We start from the raw sequence: 25,310 nt of genomic DNA, 5'->3' as shown, positions 1-25,310 counted from the left end.
CCAAGGTCAAAGCTGTGGTTGTCTTTTTCCGCAATTCCTTCCTTAATATAGTTAATCAAAAAGCTACATTCTTGTCTTAAACTGTTTACCATGAATTACCATTTAAACTTTGGGTCATCAGGGAGAACGAAAGCAGGAAATGGGTGAGGAAGCCTAGTCCATTGCGTTGCAACAAAACCCACTGGAATTAAACTATACATATTAGCTGTTGTGCTGAGGGCTGGGAACATGGAAGGTGAAATACAGTGAGAGAGCCATCGCTACCCCTGAACTCAGTACTGGCCACTAAGAAAACCCTTACAGAATACTGTAAAAATACATCCTTGTTTCTACAGAGAGAGATGCCGTGGAGTGGCACTGTGTAATTATTACAACTTTCCTGAGTTTCCTGAAAGTCAAAGAAAATGAGATTTTAAAAAATAACTCTACTTCTTAAATAACATGAAAATAAAATGTCTGCTTGAACAGCCTGCAAAGTCTTTGGTCACATCCCTCTAAAAGCTTCTGGGGAATCACAGCATTTCGTCCTCTTCTTTATGCTGCTGAAAAGTTGGATCTGATGGAGTCTTCTCGCAGCTGGCGATGCTTCCCGATGTCGCACTCTTCTGTCTGGATTCTCCTCTCAATGGTTATCCTGTAGTTCTTCCTGGAGACACAGAGATTACAGAAATAAGTGCTGTTCTCTGCTTAATGTATGACAAGGCTGTTTCAATAAGGACTGCATTAGATGTGAGATAGAACCAAGTGCGGTCAATGTAGAGATGTGCCTAACTCTCTTCGTTTAATGGGCATAGTGGGTGGATAATAGTAGGTGGACGACAGTACCAATGCATATCATTTGCTATTGCCTGCATGTGGCAATGGGCCCCGCCCCTGTGTGTATTTGTGTGTTATATGTTGCATGTAGTGTGTAAATGTTAGTGTATGTAGTTGGTACACGGGATATAATGTGGGTAATGAGCACAAGTTATTTAAAATGTATAATTGTATTTAGGCAAAGGGATTTCACTTCACTTCAAGTGCATTTAAAGTATTTAATATGTGAGCACAGGGTTTTCACACATTAGTTCACGTGCTGGGATTCAAGTGAATAATTAATTGGTAATTGAATCCCAGCACAATTGTATATATAGATGCACGTTTTACTCACCCGGGGTTGGGTGTTCGGTGAGTAGTGAACAGGTGTAAATAAAGAAGAAAATAAAAAGTAAAATAAAGTTAAATATTAACAATTGCTATTGCGTGCTGGTAGGACCAGCACGATACTTGTTTGTTTATTTTTACTCACTGTGTTTGTTTGTCTGTTCGTTTAAGTGTTAGTCCGTTTTGTTTGTCTATTTATTTTGGCCTCAAGTGCCGTGTCCTGTTTTCTGTTTAAAACTTTTATTTGTTTCATTAAACCTACTGAGCGCAGCCATTGCGTTTTCAGTTTCAACCCCAGCACTGTCTGTCTGTGTGATTCTTTCTGGCCTGATGTCATCCCTGCAGCTAGCCTGTCACACTGCATTACAAAAAAAAAATATTCAAATTGCTTTGAATGGTGCTGCTGCGATGGAATTTATTTTGGCACATCTTTTTTACCTATGGCTCCCGACTACAGCATTATATAGGGGGTAGATACTACAGTCACTAAAACAGGTTTTAGAGCTCCAACGCAAAATTTAAACTGGCTTGTGAGCGTAATCAGTACGTGCAGATAAAGCTCATCATGAGATTTATTAACTGCATGACTTTCTTTTTTTTGGAACTTTTAAAGAAACCTTATAGTACGCCTAAGGACCTGTGCAAATGCAGTCTGGTGTGACTAATACGTATAATTCTGTGACCCTGGACAGCTTAACCACACAACTTAAAAGCTTCCTTATCTCAGAAACTATTCTAGATTCAGAATGCCCAGGGAGACAAGTAAGTATTGATCGATTCAATGCAAAAAGCTGGTTCTTAGAAAGCAAGTATGAAAGCACATTACCCTAGGGCTGGGGTGTCCTAACCCTACATTCCACCTCTGTAGTCTCCATATTCCCAGCCTTTTCCCTACAAACCAGTATGTGTTATGTTCAGTTTGGCACAAAAGAGGAAGTATAACCCCACTTTTATTTTTTTCAATATTTTGAGTTCCTAATGATGACAATCCATCCGCTCCTGTCAATATACAAGAATGGGACTTATTTTCAAAGGTTTCTCAAATCCATGCCTAGGGCCACAGTAGTGGACAATGGGACACAATGGCAAAGGAGAGGACTGGCTACTCTGTAAATCCTACTTTACTGCACAATGAGCGTCTGTGTTGGAAAAGCAGACTGAAATAAGAAAGAAACTAGTGTTGATTCATTTATAGACAGACTTCAGACATTTTGCTGGCTTACAGGTCCATGTTTGGAGTGTTTCCAATTGACACTCCAAACCCAGTTCACAGATTTCTCTTCCACTAGAGCTGACATGCAGTCTGCCATGGGAATGTTTTCTGTGACTGTTCTCCATTCTGCCTCTCTGTAATTGCTATGACAAATGTATTCATGTCTCTGCCAGCGGTGCCTTCACTGCTGACCTCCACACAGCTTCAGATAGTAAAGGGTCACCTTGATGAGTTCACATGAAACGCATTACTTTACCTTCGCTGACGTGCATATCGTAGTGATTTCATTTCCATCACAATCCTGATGATTTGGTCAGGTCTCTTTCTAAGTCTCTTTCTAGGGCACAGCGAGAATGGGATTCCTTTGTGGAATTCAAGTCGTATCTGTTTAGCCTGGCCCCTGCACAGTGTTATTATTATCATTCCTAGCAAAGACTGGGCTGGATTGTTTGGCTTCCCTTGTTTAACCCTCATTGTATTAGCTGCTATTGTGTGAATCAATTGAAATGGTATTGCATCGCATTGTATTGTACGGGGTTGCTCAAAAGCCACAGTACCAGAACCCATGTGGCTGTGTGCATTTGAGGGTGTATAGTTGACCATGGTATAAGAAGGAATTGCTCACACCTTACATTGGGACTCGGTTACAGAACATTCCCTGCGTTATGTATAGTAATGTACAGTATAATATCTACCACAGGCTGTTTACATACACCATACAAAATAATACATTTGGGAAAAAGTAAGGTTCGGCATTTCAATAATTAGTTTCTAAACTTTGCACACAAGCTTTCTAATAGAGGACGGCTCTAATCGTTTCTAAGTGGCTGTCACATCTGACTGAGGTGTATGTGAGTGTTTGAGAGACTGTGTGTAAAGTAAAGGAAGAAGACTGCAATGCCAGCACATGCAGACGCAGAAGGCTGTGCTTCACTAACCTGAAGAAGTAGAATGCCAGTAGCAGGGCTGTTCCTAGAAGAGCTCCTACCACGATGCCAGTGACTGCTGACTCCCCAAGCCCACCTGCTTAAAAAACAAAGGCAAGGCATCACCAATCACCTTCCCCTGCAGAACAACCCAATGCGCTTTACAGCACCTGCAATCACCACCAAGGCAGGCATTCACTGGGAGGAGCTGCTACTGAGCATTTGAGGAATTTCAAATATTGCAATAAACAGTTTATTGGCTGTGTGTTTGACATGCCTCTATTCCCTAAGCAGATACATTATCTATGCATTTTGTTCATATTTCACTGCCTTTTCCCAGCTGAAAATAACGCTGATAAATTTCCTATAAACAAGCCTTGGTACATTTCTTAAAACCAAGCTGATACCTTGAAAGGCTGCTTATGAGTCCCGATTGAACGATGGCTTGATGAACACATTTTTCAAAGCTGTTTACTCCACATTGTTTTGTACAAAGATTACATATTTGGTCATTTTAATGGGTGTTATTTTTTTTAATAGGTTTCAGGTTTATGCATAATGAAAATCACAAGCTAAAGACAGAGAAGGGTTAGGTAATAGCGCTTCTTTATAGAGCACACTTTCGTCTGTGTAATGTGACTGATAAGTTATGTAAGTCACCATCAGTGCAACAGTAATCAGCTCTTATAGATTAGACTTTGACATGTAACGCCTATGAAGTGCTTTCACAATTTCAGGAAAATGATCCCTGAAGACAAGCTTTTGAGATGACTGTATTTTATCAAGCAATTGCCTCACAACAAGAAATCCCACGATATCACTGGTAAAAAAAAAAGCTCTTTCTAGGCCATTGTACGGTTATGAGAGGGAAAAAAAACAACCTTTTTAACCCTTAGGGTAAAGGCCGTACCGATATTTACACTTACATTGCTTGTTTTTCCAATACAGGAACATTTTAAAAAGATATCATTTGGAATGTCATTATAATTACCACTACCAGAACCATTAGGAGAACACAAAAAATAACAACACAATTGTTTAGGCACAAATACTGCCGAGTGGTGAAGATAAAGCCGCACACAATGGTACTCAGATGAACTATCAGGGTCATTGGAGCTGCCCTCAAGACACCATGGGCCCTTAGTACAGAACCACTGCATCGCCATTGTAGTCTCACCACTGCATTGACACTGAAGAGCACGAAGTCTGGTATTAGAATGCTACTCAAACAGTATGTTTGCTGAGAGTCAACAATACAGCAAGTATGGGACAGAACTGGCACACCAGATAGCTGGTACATTTTCGAGGGCTGTGCATTTGTAAGCCTTTGGGTTTTATTTATAAGGCATAGCAAACAGGACTTTGATACACTTACTGATGCAAATGCTTAGTGAATACTGTCCCTGGGGGTCTTTTCACATTTTAACCTTTGGGTTTTAACAGGTTTTAGCGCTATTAAAATGAGTAGAAAAAATTACATGATTTACAAGGGGGTGTGTCTCGGTTTCCATGGACTCTGTTCTCATCATGAGGAAGTCTTTGAATGAACATGTCAATCTTCACATTCGGTTGCACCTCAAAGCTTTGATTTTTTCCGTAGAAGTTCGCAACGACCTGAAGAAAAAAAAAGAAAGAGATAAAAGTAAGGTTAGCTGCAAGACATGCTGTTGGAATGCTGTGCTGAATTAGACTGTGAGCAGCATTCTGTCACAAGGACTCAGAATAATTCAAGCAGCAGCTTGCAGCTCTGGCCAAAAGGTTTGCAGCACCCTATACAATTAACTCATTTTGATTTATAAAGTCGAATGAAACCTGCTGAATAATGTTACGTTAACACATTGAATTACATACTGCTTTGTAGTTGGCCACGTAATTAAAGCAAAAACTGACACAAATTGAAAAATGTGCCATTTCGAAATCTGTACTACTATTTATGGCTTCCGGTAAACTTTTGCGATATCATTTTGTAGTTTCTTAGATTACAGGATATTAAATAAATTATCCAAATATATATTGGTTTTAATTATGTCTCAATCCTAAAATTCTAGGTGATGCAAAACTTTTGACCATAGCTGTATACTGAAGCTCACATATAACCAGGGGCCAGATTTTCAAAATGTTTAATCTGGATAACAGTGACCCGGATTTTGCAATCCTCTATTTTGTGATTGACATTACTTTTATCTGGACCGTTTTGATCACATTTTTCAGAAAATGTCGATCACAACATATAGGATTACAAAATCCGGATCCCTGTTATCCAGATTACCAGTTCTGAGAAACCGGCCCCTGGGGTTCAAATGATGAACCGTATGAAAAAAAAGATGATGTTAAAACACGGCTAGGCAAAGGTGGGCATGCAGCTATCGACACCAACAATAAGGCATGAAACCCTGATCCACAAGCATGAAACCCTGATCCACACTCATGAAACCCTGATCCACAAGCATGAAACCCTGATCCACACTCATGAAACCCTGATCCACAAGCATGAAACCCTGATCCACACTCATGAAACCCTGATCCACACTCATGAAACCCTGATCCACAAGCATGAAACCCTGATCCACACTCATGAAACCCTGATCCACACTCATGAAACCCTGATCCACAAGCATGAAACCCTGATCCACACTCATGAAACCCTGATCCACAAGCATGAAACCCTGATCCACAAGCATGAAACCCTGATCCACAAGCATGAAACCCTGATCCACACTCATGAAACCCTGATCCACAAGCATGAAACCCTGATCCACACGCATGAAACCCTGATCCACAAGCATGAAACCCTGATCCACAAGCATGAAACCCTGATCCACACTCATGAAACCCTGACCCACAAGCATGAAACCCTGATCCACACTCATGAAACCCAGATCCACACGCATGAAACCCAGATCCACACGCATGAAACCCAGATCCACAAGCATGAAACCCAGATCCACAAGCATGAAACCCTGATCCACACTCATGAAACCCTGATCCACAAGCATTAAACCCTGATCCACAAGCATTAAACCCTGATCCACACTCATGAAACCCTGATCCACACTCATGAAACCCTGATCCACAAGCATGAAACCCTGATCCACAAGCATGAAACCCTGATCCGCAAGCATGAAACCCTGATCCACACTCATGAAACCCTGATCCACAAGCATGAAACCCTAATCCACACTCATGAAACCCTGATCCACACTCATGAAACCCTGATCCACAAGCATGAAACCCAGATCCACACGCATTAAACCCTGATCCACAAGCATGAAACCCTGATCAACAAGCATGAAACCCTGATCCACACTCATGAAACCCTGATCCACAAGCATTAAACCCTGATCCACACTCATGAAACCCTGATCCACACTCATGAAACCCTGATCCACAAGCATGAAACCCTGATCCACAAGCATGAAACCCTGATCCACAAGCATGAAACCCTGATCCGCAAGCATGAAACCCTGATCCACACTCATGAAACCCTGATCCACAAGCATGAAACCCTGATCCACAAGCATGAAACCCTGATCCACAAGCATGAAACCCTAATCCACACTCATGAAACCCTGATCCACACTCATGAAACCCTGATCCACAAGCATGAAACCCTGATCCACAAGCATGAAACCCTGATCCACAAGCATGAAACCCTGATCCACACTCATGAAACCCTGATCCACACTCATGAAACCCTGATCCACACTCATGAAACCCTGATCCACAAGCATGAAACCCTGATCCACAAGCATGAAACCCTGATCCACACTCATGAAACCCTGATCCACACTCATGAAACCCTGATCCACAAGCATGAAACCCTGATCCACACTCATGAAACCCTGATCCACAAGCATGAAACCCTGATCCACACTCATGAAACCCTGATCCACACTCATGAAACCCTGATCCACAAGCATGAAACCCTGATCCACAAGCATGAAACCCTGATCCACAAGCATGAAACCCTGATCCGCACTCATTAAACCCTGATCCACAAGCATGAAACCCTGATCCGCACTCATGAAACCCTGATCCACAAGCATGAAACCCTGATCCACACTCATGAAACCCTGATCCGCACTCATGAAACCCTGATCCACACGCATGAAACCCTGAGCCACAAGCATGAAACTCTGATCTACAAGTAGATACAGGAGCTGCTGTAAATCAAGGTCAGTACGTTAGTACTAGAAACAACATTGCTGTCCCTCTTCCTTCATTGTAAGATCCAGTACCTTTGTCTTTACTAATGAATGTCATGTGTGTGAGTTTGCAGTGCACATACTGTTCTTACATGCTTTCTTGTACAGAGTTTGCATCACACATACTGTTCTTACATGCTTTCTTGTACAGAGTTTGCATCACACATACTGTTCTTACATGATTTCTTGTATGAATGTCTCTTTGGATGTTTGTTTCTGTCTGAGCTTGTGACTCTTGTGAATGACTTGTTGGATGGCTCTGATGTGTGTGTACAGCTTTGTAATGGTGGGTGAACAAAACATGTACAATTCCAGATTGTTATAGCAAAGCATTACCCCTAAACAGAGAAAACAGACACCCACTGGCTATTCCAGACGCAACAACCATTTGTGAGCGCACACTGGAGTAATTTGCTGTATTCAGAGGTGGCTCGTCAGCCAAGGCAAGTGGGGCATGGCCTCACCAATAATTCCCAAAGGCTAAAAAAAACATTTTGCACATTTTGTTTTATTTAATTGAGAAATATAAACAATTAAGTATATTAAATCATTAAGTATATTAAATCAATTCACAGAAGCGCTAGTGACATTATTTAAAAGTCTCAACTCGCTTTCACAATGCTATAAAAACTTGTATCCGCAATTCTGTAAATTGTGTGTTGTTTACGTGCTAATGTTGTTTTTTAATTGATGGGGGTATATTTTACATAGCGACTGCAGTCTATTATTTGAATGCATTAAAATGCTTTCAGCGGAGGCATACATGCAGTCAGCTGAACAAAGTACATTTACTTTTAGCATGTTCGCCATTGAGTGGGGGTGGTAAGAACTATTTTGTGATTTTGTGCCTCACCTGTCAAAACGCTGGCTGTATTAGACAAACAACCTTCCCTTTGAAATTGTGTGCTTTTGTTTCATATAATAGTCTGTCAAAACAATATAGCCTGTTGGCAATTTTGCTGTATATTTAACTATATTATCATTTTAAATGGGTGTGTGGTAACATGCAATTAAATAAATTGCAACATTTAACATAGTTGCTGCTGTAGCAGAAAACAATGAAAATGGTAACCTGTTCCCTAGACACAAATAATAGCTTAGATGCTGGGACAAAGCTCTCGCTAAAATACAGGTAAATGGGTTAATAGCAGGAGGATTGCACTAGCTGTGGTAGCTCACAGCACCGGAGAATCCTGGCACTCATGAAAGAGACCAAAGCACACTCTGTTTATCCTCAGAGCAGGGAATAGCACAAACTGTGGCAGGCTGTGTGGCGGTCATGCACTTGTCATGACTTCATGAAACCGCACACACTACACACGCTAAATGGTATGTACAGGAATGACTGGTACCAACTTTGAGTAAGCCCAGATCAGAGTGGGTACTGTAAATCCCCGGTTTCACTGTAAAAAGTGTTCAAAATGTATCCTTTCCCAATTTGTGTTTCATTAACACTACAGCAAGGACTTCTGTAGTAATTTAATGGTAGAATAATACTATTTTGACTTGGTGTTTAAAGACATATGTCCATTTTGGCGATACAATGACCTCCTCAGGCAAACTAAATAAGCCATGCTTTTCAAGTCAGAAGTTCAACATCTGCCACATCTGCAAGCTTCACATGTACACAGCAGATGTGAGGTGTGCATGTGAAGTATAGCAGGCAGGGTCAAATAGGTCACCTAGTTTAAATAGAACCCTTCCACTTTCTACAGGTAAACACACTTTATTGGTTAAAGAAAATTCAGACTGTGAACTTACTGAGCACTTCCCCACACTGCCCCGCCAGCAAATGAAGCTAAATTACGGTCTAAGTTGTGAAACCAGCTTGTGCTGGATTTGAAAGCCTGCTGCACAAGCCACCTTGTTGTTTATCTTCGTTGGTACATGTTTTCTTATGCGTGTTCATGTCAAAGGCTCAGCCCTGTAATTCTGGATGCATCTCACTTCGTCACTAAAACGAGGACTGAAAAGCACTGCAGAGAATACCTCCATGTGGTTATGATATGTAACCATACTTTTTGGAATGTGCTTTTAAATAATTGGTTACAACTGGAGTGTACTGTATACATGAGCTATGTAACTTTGTACAGCGCTCTGGGATGCCTTGATGTGAAGGGCGCTATATAAAAATACATTTGTATTGTATTGTATTGCATTGTAACCGATTGTGATGTCAGAGTATGGTAGAAACTCAATATGGTACGATGATGTCATGAATGTGGTTTGTCTGTGATGTATCGTGGCATGCAGATGACGTGCTCCAGTCGGACACTCTGCCTCATTTTGCACTGGATCAGAGCATGACATTTTAAACATGCAGGCACCATGCCTTCCCCCCTTACCTTGTGTGTACCTGCTTCAGGGTCCGTTATGGCGATCACCGAGAAATCCCCGTCTCGATCACCATTCTCATCTATAGACACCTGGCCTGCAATGCCTAAGGAATGGCATTCAAGGAATGAGAACATTAATTAGCTACAAGATCTGCACATTCCAAGGAAAACAAGACCGAGAGTCGACACATTCCGGACGGACGGCCGCTACAACAGGAAATCTCAGCAGTCTCTCAGCGTTTTTGTTGGCATCGCCAAAAGAAATTGTAATTTCATCCTTGTGTCTGCATTCCTGAATTCCTCAAATTTTTTTCTGTATTATTTTCTACAAGAAAAATGTGATCCCATTTTAAGGACCTGCATAATAAGAATTGGCTGTGCAGTCATAAGAAACATTCCCACTTGGAAAAGGACTTAAACAGTACCGGTATATCTAGAAGCCTCCTCCTGTTTTAATTGAGCGTTACAGATGTAAATTAAGCTTAGCTTTTTGAATTACTCAGAGATCATAATCCCCTAATAATCACAATTGAATAATGTAAATTCCTGAATGTTGAAGTCAACATTTTAAATCCCAGCTGAATCTGCAGGTGAGTGTAATGAACTGCTATTATCTCACTATCTTCACCCAAGGCTCTCTAGACTTAAAGAAACAGAATAGGTGCACCAAATAGCAGTCAGCATAGTTGTCATCCGAATCGGGAGCTTGTGAGAGGAGGATTAACTTGGCCTTTGAGAAAGTCAATAATGTATTCCAGTGGGGGCTAATAACCTGTGCAGGTGTTAAATTCCTGCTAAGGGGTACAGGAATTAGCACACTTAGCTGCTCAGACCTAACGCTTTCCAAGCCAAACAAATATATTAGAGTTCAGCCAAAATACAAATGAAATGCTGCTGATTCCGTTTGCTGCAGAGCAATGTGGGCGAAGCATTAAAAAAATAGCTGGGAGTCATTCAGCCTACAACAATCTATAAAGACATCCTGTGTAGTCATTTCTAATGCAGTTGTATGTGTGTCAATGTAGCCAATGGAATTCCTAGACTTGTACATTTCTCTCATTTCTCCCTGGTACAGACTGCTAGTCAGGCCTGTTAGTCATTTTCTAGAACAAATTCCAGTGGAATAGTAATCCAGTGGACACCCAAAGGAAAAGCAGAACTTCAGTTAGAAGGCTGTGTGGAGGAGGCTGTGTGGTCCAGTGGTTAAAGGAAAGGGCTTGTAACCAGGAGGTTCCCTGGATAAAGGCATCTGCTAAATAAACAGAAGGCACTGCCAAAAAGCCGTGCAAAAAAATATTGTTGAAATGCATTTCGCAGTTGCTCTCTTGTGTTGGTGAACAGCCTTGCTTAAGCAGCTGAGCAAAGAGCTGCTTTTAAATGCGTTATTATTATTTTAATGTTTTTGTACCTTCAAATGTCCTGTTCCACATGTGTTGCACAATCTTGTCTCCATCCTTTTTGCTGTAGCCGTTCTTCAGCACTTCATGAAGCGCCAAAGCATAGAGCAGCAGAGCATCATGGAAGCCTTCTACAAACATGTTGACCTGCAGAAAAAAAAAATATACATATTCCAGGCATGTTTGTACTGGTCGGAAGAAAAAAAGGTCCAAAGCTGTTTCACCCCTCAACATGTCTTTGAAGAACATTTTCGTCACACATCTGTGTTAATAAAACTCTCTCTTAATCACTGCTAGTGAGAAAACAAGAGAAACCAGCAACATCACTGGGAGGAGCAGTTTCACAAAACAAAGAAGTAACTGGAAAAGCACCAATTGATTAGCAACTATTATGTGAAATAGCAAATAATTGGGATTAAGTTTATAAAGAAACAGAGTATAGAGATGACAGAAACAGTAATGTAGCAAGGACATTATAGTCACTCATTTAATGTATAGAATAATGTCACTTTTGTACAAAAAAACCCTTAGTACCCTGTACTAAGAAAAAATATGTTAATGAAGACAGGCGCAATATACTAATTTAAATATTATTTTCATCATCTTAGCGAGAGTTGTGCAACATTTTTTCAAATAAAATAGCAGCAGTTGAGTTGTGGTTTACTGCAACAGAGGGGGCCCGAAGGATAACGTCTATACATGCAAGGGTGCAAGAATCAAAATAACATTGTTCTTATTAAATGTAAATGTCATCTGTACAATGCATTCTGTTCCATCTTCATTTTATCTATTTTAATACTGTTATATATTTAAAAAATGAAAGGCAGTTTAATCCCATCAGATTCTATAGTGGGCCCCAACCTTCACCCCCAAAAAGCTTTTCATAATCATACAGTAGCCCCTCGCTAAACCGGACATGTTTGTCCGACATAAGGAGGTGTCAGGTTTAAAAACAATACAATAAAATCGCACACACATACATTTACAGTTCTCGATGTATTTAAATATAAATCATTGCGCTGAAATAACACTAATGTGTTTTGGGTAGGCTACACATTACATTTTGTAAAAATATAAATCTGTACAGTAGGCTTATACAGTATACAGTACAGTAGTAAAATCAAATGAATACCTAGCGCACTTTTTTTTGTACTTTAGCCTACTTGTAACACAAAATTATTTTTAACTAGGTCTCTAGCCTAGATAATTAACACACAATAGATCCTGATCCTATACAGATGCTCACAATGGGCTGGAGGGGTTAGTGGCACATGTGTGCAGTCTATTGCTCCCAGCACGCTGGGAAAACCAGAAATGTCACAGAAATTTGTTTTCAAGGCTTGTAAGGACACCCTGACTTTAGTGAAAATTTTACAGATGGGATCTCTTGTCTTTTTCACTGCTGATTGCTGTCTGTCCAGAGCCACTGCGTGTTTTGAGACCTGCAAAAGTTGTTCTGAGCGCATGATCAAATTGAAAGTATTCCCAATAGTGTATAAAATGTACACTGGAAATGTTTCAAGTTACCTTAGATCTCTGATAGAGGCATGTAACTACACCTATGCACTAAGATCAAAATGTCTACTTTTAAAATCTCTAAATTGAGATTTGATATGGGCCAACATGCCCATATCAAATATATATCAAGTATATATCAAGCATCTCATCTCTGGAATTAATTGTCTTTGAATATAAAAGCAGCCTCTTCACAGTACCTTTTTAAATTCACTCAAATACGCATTTTCAATGTGACCAGGGTTGTAAATCCTGTCAATACTGACTATGACCAGGACCATGTGCACTGGAATTGTTCTGTTTTTATGCTTTTATTTTTTGTGTTGCTGTTTTTTGTTTGCTGATTGTTTGAGATGTTTTTGTCCTGTTTGAATGAATTGTTTCTTTTTGCCATTGATTTTATTATGCTATTTCTTGCTGCATTCTCCTGCCAGCACTCCCTTGTTAATGAGATGTATATCTCAAGGGTTCTATCCTGGTTAAATAAATACAAACATTTGTATACAATGTGTACATATCAAGCCCTTCTACAAACACGCTAACTAGTAAGCTCCTATTGTAGAAAAGGCTTTGGCTAAGAAGCATACAGTACATTAAGCCATGACAAAGAAGAGTGTGACAAGATACTTCATAGAGGAGCTGACCACCACCTGCGCTTTCACTACGCAGCCCATTATATATCTAAATGTCCTTCCCACACACTGTTCTGAGAAAGGAAGACTCTTTCCTGACTCTGACAGAGGGTGGTGGGCATGTTATTGTGCTTCTATAGCTCCCTGTCTTTACAGATTACCAAGAACTGGAAGTCTTTCTTGTGAAAGAGGACAAAGCAGAAAGCTGGTGATAAGGAAGCTGAAACGGACAGGCATGTTAGGCCACTTCCCTCTAATCCTTACTCCTGCTACTGAACTCAAAGTTACAAACTCCACTATTACGAGCTGGACAGTCAATGGAACTCACCACTTCATGCACAGAAAAGGGACCCCTGTCTATAGTAAAATACATGATATTACAAGTTTCAGAGATACTTACTAACACCCTCCATTCCTAATGTCTTAGTAAGGTAACACTGTACTGAGCTGGGATTCTGCATGACATGACAGGTATCTTAGGGGGCACACTGCACCTGTTCGTTTCTTACTGGGGTGACGCATGCTGGAAAAAAAATATTTATAATTCACTGGGGGTGGGGGGGCAATGCTGGGTTGTATTGTTGCAACTACTGAAAGAAAAGGGAGTGTGTTCCGGTGATTGTCATAGAGATTTGGAGCCTCTATTATTATTATTATTATTATTATTATTATTATTATTATTATTATTATTATTATTATTATTAATATTATTATTATTATTTTTTTTTTTTGGAGTGACCAATTATAATTTTTTTATTTATTTTTTCCCAATAAATAATGTTTTTTCTCCTCACCGCAGCGAGTCCCCACACAGGACAGATGTTCTGAGGACGTGTGAGTGTCCTCCAATCTCACAAGACCTAAAGCCAGAATCGTTTTTACATCAAGCAATTGGTGGGCGTGGTACTGATCCCGGAGACCAGAGATCAGCCCTGCTTTTTATCCACTCTGAATGCGCTCAGTGTCTGGCCAGTCGGGTTCGCTGTTGCGCGAATCCCTGCCGGTTTCCCGCCCCCTTTGGAGTCCCCAGCAAAGTTCAGCCTCTTTGCACAGCCCGGATGCAAACTGGTGCCGTCCATGCTGTGTGACTCACCCTGCACTCCCAGCGGCAGCGCTTTAACTGGATAAGCCACTCAGGGACCCCAGAGATCCTCTATTATTATGGGACATTTCTGAACATTTCTATCCAGAACCCATCACTATTTTAGAATATACAGTTTATGTATACTGAATTTAACAATTCAATATACATATACATATATAAGCTTCTAAGAGTGACAGGCTCATTTTACTGGGATTATAACGTCAATCTCAGACAGCAACTGAAAGGCTTGTGGGCCACTGCTCTAGCCATGTGCTTCCCAGGTTCCCCTTGACTCCGAATTCCTCTTTCATTTGGCATTTAATTTTGAAAGAAATCACAGTCATTTTAGGGTTAACTATTAAAGGAAAAATGAGAATGCCAGACAGTGACATCACACCCCAGAAATGTACAAGATGGTAAAACTATCCGTCTACAAAGCATATAATACAGTACATAGACAGTAACATCACCACTAAAAAAAATCCTCTGTGAACTTCTAGGCACTTCGTCTCTCCAGTTACCCAGGCAATGTGATCTCAGTTGCCTTATCCCTTTTAAATACAGGTTCAGAAAGCAAGTGTAGTTCGTTGATTGCTGTTATTCCTCCTAGCACTGTTTACAAAGCCCTGTAACTGAAGAATAGAGCCATTCATTGTGACAAACTATTCCCTGGCTGACTGAATTACTCACCCCCATCCCTCCCCTTTTTTCTTCCCCCATTTGGAAAGTAGTCCGGACAGACACAAAAGACTGCCTATCATTAACAAACTTCTTGGCTTGTCTTGACAAAACACATGGTCTGGGATGCATTAAAACATATAATTTGAAGAAAAACAATTTGTGTCATTAAAGAGGCGAATCAGTCCTGCAGACCGCACTGACTTTTAACCACACAAGCACCAGTGTCGCTGGACCTGGAAGTGCCAGTGATGTAAGTCCTGACGCAGGTTTCCTGATGAGTGGAGATGATCTGCTCTTGACGTGACTTCACTTAGGAGTTTTCCATGGCTGGCAACAGAAAGCAGGGGCCCTTTGTGGCATATTTGCTCCATTGGTTTGTGTCGTTTAATTAGATGGGAAATGTTGATTCAGCTTTCCTTTGTGTTCACAAGACAATTACTGTAGTGTTGAGTGCACCACTGAATGGTTTGCACAACAGAATTAATGCCTTTTGATCTGGGATTCACAAGCTTGATTTGATTCAGCCTAGATTTACAGATTACATGAGTCATGTGGGCCAAGTTAGTGGCCTATATAGAGGGTAGTAAATCTTGCTTCTTCGGAAAATAAGTAACCGAACACTCGGTCCCATTGCTCCTTCTTGTGAAAACTTCTTGTTTTATCTTGTGAATGTTCAGGACAGACGTGCAATTTAGAATCAATGACCAGTTATAGAAGTCGTAGACAGATAGATAGATAGATGGATAGACAGATAGACAGATAGTAAGTTAGAAATGAGATGACTCCAGTGCAGATTAGTGATGATCATCATTCTTTTATTTTATCTTGTGAATGTTCAGGACAGACGTGCAATGGGTACTGGTGGGATCAGCACAGCTCCTAGACAGTTTTTTATGAAGTCTCTTTGGTAGTTGAATCAGCTGAGTTGAGTCGTATATATAACACCGGTGTCGTCCTAAATCTGGAACACCCTGTACCTGGGTATTAATATTAATAATAATAATAATAATAATAATAATAATAATAATAATAATAATAATAATAACAATAATAACACCACTGAAATATCGATTTTCTTAAACAGGAATTATTATTATACAAATTCCCATTTTATTTGTATACTAGTATTTCCACATGTGTGTTTCTTCATCTTGTCAGAATGCTTTAATTGACGTGTGTGTGTGTGTCAGTGGCAGGGTTTGGCACAGCAGAGAGGATTCCACATGGAAAGTGGAGTTATCTTCGTGGTTCACTGTCACTACAGCAGCCGCTTCACTGTATGCCATTCCGGGAAGAGCTTCGCTTGTGTTTGTGTGCATAGTCGTGCACTTAATGGCATGTCAGGATGTTAGCCTATCAGACAGTTACAAAGGAGGGAGTAGCTAGTTAGGTTAGTTCACCCTGAAACTCCAACAAAACTCCCACACACTGTCAGCACAGTGTACGCTCTTAATCAGCAGTAAAATAAGCAGACGTTTACAAACACACTGTACTCCATGTGAACAGTGCTGACCGTTCCCAGGACCCAACTGAACCCAGGACCCTCGAACCGGGTTGAACTCTTAAAAGCAAAACTGCTGGATTGGTGAGTGATGAGTTCACTGGTGTACTTCACTACTAACCTGAACCAAAACCCCCGTCAATTATGTTAACATCAGAGGTCTCACAGTACTGTTTGCAGACTGTTTCTAACTGTAGAAAGCTAAGTGCGGTATTAGAACAATACTTCAACAAACAAACATATTTAGTGTTCAAGAAATATTGAAAGTTTCCTATTGAAGGTATAAGCTGAACATATTCTATGCCAAAACGTTGTTGAAAGAAGTGAAACAGCCGTCGAAAAATAAGATTTGAAGGGGGAAATGAAACTGTTAATGTTAATGTTACAAAACTAGTAACAACAATTCTTGCTAAGCAGTACCTGTCCCAAAGCATACGTTTTTATGCAAGTCACTGTTCCCTTTACGACTCCGAACTAAAATACCCTCTTCTGTGCTTCCAGACATCGCCTCCTCAGCTCCTCCTCACTGACACCTCCACGTTGCGAGCGTTCTGTTTGAGCCCAGATATTTTTTTTCTTTGCTCAAAATTGATTCCAGCTTTAAGACAGCCAAAACACCAACTGTGACTATTAACCTCCGCTGGTCTATCCGTCAAGAAGCGTTTGTTTCAACACGACAGCTCCTGTTATCCACTGCCACCAGACGCTGAAGGCTTTTCAATGGGAGCTGCCATGAAGGAACAATAGGCCAGGCCAGACTTCTGCCGTTAACCAGAGGGCTGACTTGGAAATCACAAGGTTTACCAGCACGAACCATTCAGCAGCACAGAGAGAGGGGGATGCTGCTCTGAGACTTCAGGGTACTTCAGGCCTGGTCTGTGGCCGGTCAATTAACCTCAAACAAGAATTACACATCATCCCCAGGCTGTTAGTCTGAAACAACTGGGACAAACACGGAAAAGAGGAACCATTCAAACTTCGCAGAACTGTATCCATTTACCAAACTGCTGGATATGTATTGTCTTATGCACACAATGTTTAAAAAAGAAACAGCTCTTAAATAAAGGGCATCTTTTGACAGATTGGTAACAAACACCCCAAAACAATTCAATATGTTGATTCTTACCGGTTTCCCGTGTGGTTGTACTAGTGGATTTACATCCAGAACACAGTCATTCTGATAGCTTGTCTTATTAAAATGTACAGCCTACCAGAAAAGATGGTATCGCACAAACCAAAAATGCAGTTACAAGAAATATTTTAAAAAATGCAGGTGTATCCAGAATACAAAGATACATAAACAAAATGGGATCCAACGCACGTCAGCTTTCCAAAATAAATGAATAAAATGAGTGTAGAGTCTGTATGCGCAACTTACGTACACTGTCATCCTCTCCACTGACACCCTGCTTCTGCAGGGACCTGTTCACTTCCATGGAGAATCTCTCAAACTCCGGCTTCACCGACCTCAGCAGAGTCACAGTCTTGAGGGCAGCGTAGGCCTGCTTGGCTTCCGTGTCATACTTGTCCCCTCTCTTCCAAGAGCCATTTCCTGGGAGGAAAGGGGCAGACGTTCAGTTTCCAGGAAAAAACAATAATGACACCAAGACAAAAGCCATATTGCTCCTTAAAGGATGCTCTGTATATCTTAAGGTTGAACTTCTTTATAAATGACATGCTTTTAACGCATGACCATGATCATAACATAGACATAATTCAGCTAAATTACCTCAGCTCCAGTTAATTTATATTATAAATTCTGACCACAATTTCCCTAAATATATGAGAATCAATCACTCTTGTAAATGTGGTATTTGTAAAGAAAAAACTGATTTTGTTTAAATGTTTAATAGTTGAAAACACAGTGCAGTGGTGGATACCAGGGTATACAGGGTATAGGAGCCTTGTGATAGACTAACCATAGCCCTGGCCTTAACCCTTCAATTAGAAAATATCCATGTATAAAGATGCTGGCCCTGAGAACTGCTTGATAAAGGTTTTTAAAGAAACTATAGAAACAGTAAGGATTTCTTTAGCTGTTTTTTCTTGAGGCCACTGTGAAAGAATTAATGAGAGCTGTCACTATAGTAACTGAAGAAACGCCAAGTGGAACTTGTTATTATGGTATGTAAGAATCTGTAGAAAACGCAGGGATAACTGAGAACTGTATGAAGGTGGCAAAATAACACCTAGCCAACATGTACAAGTGAGCATTCACCTATAGGCAGATACAGTGCCTTGCGAAAGTATTCGGCCCCCTTGAACTTTGCGACCTTTTGCCACATTTCAGGCTTCAAACATAAAGATATGAAACTGTAATTTTTTGTGAAGAATCAACAACAAGTGGGACACAATCATGAAGTGGAACGAAATTTATTGGATATTTCAAACTTTTTTAACAAATAAAAAACTGAAAAATTGGGTGTGCAAAATTATTCAGCCCCTTTACTTTCAGTGCAGCAAACTCTCTCCAGAAGTTCAGTGAGGATCTCTGAATGATCCAATGTTGACCTAAATGACTAATGATGATAAATAGAATCCACCTGTGTGTAATCAAGTCTCCGTATAAATGCACCTGCATTGTGATAGTCTCAGAGGTCCGTTTAAAGCGCAGAGAGCATCATGAAGAACAAGGAACACACCAGGCAGGTCCGAGATACTGTTGTGGAGAAGTTTAAAGCCGGATTTGGATACAAAAAGATTTTCCAAGCTTTAAACATCCCAAGGAGCACTGTGCAAGCGATAATATTGAAATGGAAGGAGTATCAGACCACTGCAAATCTACCAAGACCTGGCCGTCCCTCTAAACTTTCAGCTCATACAAGGAGAAGACTGATCAGAGATGCAGCCAAGAGGCCCATGATCACTCTGGATGAACTGCAGAGATCTACAGCTGAGGTGGGAGACTCTGTCCATAGGACAACAATCAGTCGTATACTGCACAAATCTGGCCTTTATGGAAGAGTGGCAAGAAGAAAGCCATTTCTTAAAGATATCCATAAAAAGTGTCGTTTACAGTTTGCCACAAGCCACCTGGGAGACACACCAAACATGTGGAAGAAGGTGCTCTGGTCAGATGAAACCAAAATCAAACTTTTTGGCAACAATGCAAAACGTTATGTTTGGCGTAAAAGCAACACAGCTCATCACCCTGAACACACCATCCCCACTGTCAAACATGGTGGTGGCAGCATCATGGTTTGGGCCTGCTTTTCTTCAGCAGGGACAGGGAAGATGGTTAAAATTGATGGGAAGATGGATGGAGCCAAATACAGGACCATTCTGGAAGAAAACCTGATGGAGTCTGCAAAAGACCTGAGACTGGGACGGAGATTTGTCTTCCAACAAGACAATGATCCAAAACATAAAGCAAAATCTACAATGGAATGGTTCACAAATAAACATATCCAGGTGTTAGAATGGCCAAGTCAAAGTCCAGACCTGAATCCAATCGAGAATCTGTGGAAAGAACTGAAAACTGCTGTTCACAAATGCTCTCCATCCAACCTCGCTGAGCTCGAGCTGTTTTGCAAGGAGGAATGGGCAAAAATTTCAGTCTCTCGATGTGCAAAACTGATAGAGACATACCGCAAGCGACTTACAGCTGTAATCGCAGCAAAAGGTGGCGCTACAAAGTATTAACTTAAGGGGGCTGAATAATTTTGCACGCCCAATTTTTCAGTTTTTTATTTGTTAAAAAAGTTTGAAATATCCAATAAATTTCGTTCCACTTCATGATTGTGTCCCACTTGTTGTTGATTCTTCACAAAAAATTACAGTTTCATATCTTTATGTTTGAAGCCTGAAATGTGGCAAAAGGTCGCAAAGTTCAAGGGGGCCGAATACTTTCGCAAGGCACTGTATGTATAAGTGACCATTCATCTATAGCTACGGAGATTATATATATATATATATATAGTTACAGGAAAATAATTTCATCCAGGGTTTCTGTGACGTCATAAATTAGGAGACCGAAGGTCCTTATGATGCTAATATTAAAGAGGTTCAGCACTACAGTTTGTTTTTTTTAAACGTAGTGTTTCAGTGCTGTACAGACGTTCTATGTCGTTATCCATTTAGTTTCTCTGAGATACGAATGTACCAGCTCTTTTTTTTGTAACATATTCTCATATATACATACATAATTTAGATATTTTATTTAACATTATGTAATCAAATAAACTACAAAATGATATTGCAGAAGTCTACCAGAAGTCATAATGCAGTACAGTATATATTTTTTTGCACAGTTTGCAATAATTCTGTGAGGTACGTAATGCAATTAATAAAGTTTAGTGGGTTTTTCTGGGGTTTTTTTTATAAGTCTGTGTTATGGACTACTAATACAGGCTAGATCAGCCCAAGTGTTTTATATTATTAAGCACCACCACCATCTAGTGCACAGCTAGTGTATTGCCAGCAAAACAAAAGGAAACAAAGTGGCAGCCCATTAGATTGCACTGGCTCCTCCTTCTATGATGACACTTTCATCAAACCTATGATACATATGTTAGTGTCAAGCAATTAGAGCTGAAGAGCAGCTTCTGAACGCTGCTTAAAGGACTGCAATGCCTCCCCTGTATTGGAGTAATTGAAATAGTAGAGCTGAAAAGCAGCTCCTGAACGCTGCTTAAAGGACTGCAATGCCTCCCCTGTATTGGAGTAATTGAAATAGTAGAGCTGAAAAACAGCTCCTGAACGCTGCTTAAAGGACTGCAATGCCTCCCCTGTATTGGAGTAATTGAAACACAAACCACTCAAACTGATTGCTCTTGTTATTGTGTTGGATGTTGTGGGAATAGAAGGTATTTTTCTCTCTCTTTGTCTCTCGTGTTTATGTCATTTCTAAGCCATGTTGCTACAGCCCCCTCTGGCAGTTCTCTCGTGTGAATCTGATTCTACACAGTAATATAAAACTGTCAGACAGCAGTAAATCAGCTTTGCGCAGTTTGTTGGCATTCGATGCTGATTCCAATAGTCATTGAATACTGAATTCAATACTTGCATATTGGAAACAGCACAGATGCATTCTATGTAGGAAATTAATGTTTTTGGAAACAAAAAGTTTTAAAAGGTCTGGCATAGTAAGAAGCTAAGGGTTAAAGCCCACCCAGTAAATACATATACAATAGGCCTAGGGTGCTTTCACATGACGTGTGCCACACCATGGACTTGGTAACCATGGCTACACAAACAAACACCTTTTACTGCACTAGTTCAAATAAAGGTATTATCCTAGATCAGAGAACCTGTAGCAATATCCACTGTTTCATGCACAGATCTGTCAGTACTTTGAATAAAATGACAGGAGATATATTTTCTTACCATAAGACGTACTGTTGAAGAGCTCGATGTTAAAGAAGATATAATCCCCATTGGTCATTCTGCGCCGATGAGCTGCAAGCATGATGTCCCGGATATCGTTGCTGGCAGCACACATGACGACTACTGAAAACGACACACAAACACAAAAACACATAGTAAGTCTCTTATTATTGCTTTAATTCATGCAGTCTGCATGAAGCCTGTATTTCGATGCTGAACTAGTGCTGTGTATTCTGCTCCATGTGTTGCTCTTTTTTTTAGTTATGTCCAAAAAAGTTTTTTATGAGTTCACTGCCACCTACACAGCTAATATACAGACTTGAAGGGAGATGTTTTACTGTTCATCTGAAAAACAGGAATGCATTAACTGCAAGTTATCTGTAAACAGCTGCAGTCAGATGCAGGTTTTTAAAATGGATTGTAATCATCTGCACCTGGGCTGTCCAATGGGTTGTCCTTGAGCAATATGGATCGTTGTGCTCCAAACTAGGATTCTTTTAAAGTAAAGTATCCTGTTTGACTCTCAGTGTGTCCAAGTAGATTGCAAGGACAAAGAATAAGACAAAATGAAACACAATGTCATTTGTATTAAACTTGCAAAATGTTTAAACACTGAAGGAGTGTCTTGGTTTAGTCTCATAAAACTTCAGTTTGCTACAGTTTAGTCAGCTTTTAAGTTTTAGAAATACAAATAAATAAATAAATAAATAAATAAATACAAACCCTGTTAACATTTTCTTCAGTTTGTATTTTTCTATTTTTCTTTAACAGCTCACTGGTCATCAGTAGTGACTCTTCCAGCCCTGATCTACACTATTTCTGCTCAAATCCAATTTAACTAGATGAAGGGGCCTAGAATATGTGGTCTTGAAAGCTTCTATATTTTCAACTTGTCGGTCAAATAAAAGCTACTGGCTTCAGCGACGTTAATTATTTTTCATCTCTGGACCAATGCAGATAACACAACAAGTTTCAAAGAACGAAAAGTGCTTGGTTTGAGGGTCCACAGCCTGACCATGGCAGTAGACTCCTGCCCCTTCCCCCCATAAAAGACTGGACTAAGGGGTTCTGAGGAGAACAATTACAAGCACTGTGTTGAACTTCCATGAACTGCAGCACCACACTCCAGTGTCTTTAATTAACCACACACAGCTCTACTGTTTCCTGGCTTTCGACGCTTGACCCCTCACACCACAGAGGGAGGCCTCAATGTATTACAAACTGACCATCAGTACTTCAAAGATCTCCTCTACTTAACATTAACCTTTGAACATTTGCTTCAGAAGTGTGGAGTCTGTATCTCACTAAACAGCTCCCTTGTGCAACTAGCAATATTTATTCAGCTTACCTTAAACTATGTCAAGGACTCCAATTTGACTAGTCGGAAAAAAGAGGCCCTTTGGAATCTTACACAGGTGGAGTTCAGGTTTTCTCACTACACCGAGACCATTTTAAAAGTACAGCAAAGTGCTCGGAATATTCCTTAAAACACACACCAATTAAATATTTGTGATGTGTTCCCAAAATTCAGATATTAACATGATTATTTTCTTCCCACTACTAAGGGGGAAGAATTGCTGAAACACACTGAATTTACTTGTTTAAAACTTTGAAGTGTGTGGGGGAGGGGGGCGGCCGACGACATTTCTACTTCAGGCATTGGGTTCTGTGAAACGCAAATGCAGGACCGTTCCTGGATCTCAGAATCTATAAAATAATGTATTGCCCCGAATCTTCCCCTGCTTCCACAGGCCTGGCTGCCCATGATCATGCACCCTGAGAATGCCTGGCCAGCAGCTTCTTGGGATCTCTGCTTTAATTCTGCAGTCAATCATCTGCTTGTTTGTTTTATATGAAGTCATGATTGCTACAACTGGTTTACTCCAACCCTGAAGTCTTGCAGAATGGTTTATGAACAGCCCTTTCGTGTACGGGCTCAGCTGTGCAAATAAACTGCACGTGTTTCAGGCGTGTTTCAGACAAAGGAAACGGAGCTGGGGGTGAAGAGCACTTGCCCTGAAGACTGTTTGATACGGTTCATATATAGTGGTGATATGACCATAGTTAATCTTTTAAAAGGAGTAATACAGCCCACTGAAACACTAACATGTCATGCTCATAATGTAGGGGAGGTTCAATGCTGAGCAGGCAATGCACAGAGTATGTCAGAGAGATTCTAGTCTTAGGAATCACAGTGGTAGTACAGACCCTGGTTAGCACTAAATGTAAGCTAAATCAGTTCGAGATTAGAGCAAAACAGGGTCTGTGAAACTAGACAATCGACAGGAGATATGAGATCACTGTGTATTATATCGGCTTACTTAAAATAAATAACGAACCTCAAGGATAAAAAGCAACCATGTGATATTACATCAGTTTTTAAGCAGACTATTCTAATCCAAATTCGAACTTAATTGATGACATTCATGAACACTCTCAATGACTTTATATGGTTTCAATGTTTCACAATTATCGGAATGAATTGATACGCACTGAGTGAAAACACAAGGAAAGTGGATCCTCAGTTTACAGATAGTGTTTTATTCAAAAAGTGTCTCTGGAATACACTGTTCCTCAAAACCTTTAAACATTTTGCTTTCAATGGCTTTTATTTGTGTATAAGTAAAGACTATCGACAGCATGGATAACACCTCTAATTGCAGCCCATGCACACATGCTCTGCCCCTGCGGTGAAGGGTGGCGAATTCAAGTGTTACACCTCAAGACCAGCTACATCCCAAAAGCAAGACATCTGCTGGCTCTGAGATACGGAACAAACTTGCCCACAGCCACCGAACGACCGGGAAATTAAACTAACATTGCAAACCGATGCCAAATATGTGTGAAGCAGCAGGAAGGTCGAACTGAAAGGCTATGTTATCTTTTCAATGCATGTGAATGTGCTATTACAGTATGGAGTGTCTCAGACAGGATTAGTCTTGCACAGGGTTTGGGGTAATTAAGGAAATCTCCTGTGCTTGTCTCTCCTGCAGTTACCTCAGAGTAAATGGGCCTATTATACAAACATAACAGAAAGCACTTTGAGGGTAAATAAGTGTGGAAGACACAGTACCACGTGTTGAAAAGCTACAAGCTGGAAGGTAGTGTTAATTGTGTCTAGTATGCTTTGGGAGACCAGTCTGCAATTAATGAGAGGTCAGAACAACACATAACGTTTTCAGTTTAATGCACTGTGGTATGTTTTAGTACTGCGTGGTAATGTAAATAGACTTCAAATTATTCAGCAGTTGGTGAAAATGATGATGCTTAATGCTTTGTGTAAATCATGAAATTATTTTTGTTGTTGTTTTTTTCAGTTATATGCATTAATTATTCTATGTAATGCATAGCC

General features: G+C 40.3%; 1 protein-coding gene across 5 annotated transcripts in view; it reads right to left on the bottom strand.

The window, feature by feature from the left end:
* The window catches only part of LOC117404113 (atrial natriuretic peptide receptor 3-like), a 38,305-nt gene that overhangs the window by 244 nt on the left and 12,751 nt on the right, over nucleotides 1-25,310 (bottom strand). For 2 of the 5 annotated variants that reach the window (XM_058989209.1, XM_058989185.1), the window contains exons 2-8: nucleotides 21,959-22,081; nucleotides 18,016-18,185; nucleotides 11,232-11,367; nucleotides 9,833-9,927; nucleotides 4,761-4,896; nucleotides 3,295-3,382; nucleotides 1-646 (exon numbers count right to left, since the gene is read on the bottom strand). The exon at nucleotides 1-646 is cut by the window's left edge and continues 244 nt beyond it. In XM_058989209.1, the coding sequence (XP_058845192.1) occupies nucleotides 535-646; nucleotides 3,295-3,382; nucleotides 4,761-4,896; nucleotides 9,833-9,927; nucleotides 11,232-11,367; nucleotides 18,016-18,185; nucleotides 21,959-22,081 (860 nt within the window). In that variant the 3' untranslated portion in view covers nucleotides 1-534. The remainder of the gene's footprint in view (nucleotides 647-3,294; nucleotides 3,383-4,760; nucleotides 4,897-9,832; nucleotides 9,928-11,231; nucleotides 11,368-18,015; nucleotides 18,186-21,958; nucleotides 22,082-25,310) is intronic. The other 3 variants (XM_058989187.1, XM_058989203.1, XM_058989193.1) reach the window with 3 other exon arrangements.

The sequence above is a fragment of the Acipenser ruthenus genome, chromosome 2, assembly GCF_902713425.1.
Source record: "Acipenser ruthenus chromosome 2, fAciRut3.2 maternal haplotype, whole genome shotgun sequence".
Taxonomy (NCBI): domain Eukaryota; kingdom Metazoa; phylum Chordata; class Actinopteri; order Acipenseriformes; family Acipenseridae; genus Acipenser; species Acipenser ruthenus.
This window is presented reverse-complemented; position numbering and strand designations above follow the sequence as displayed.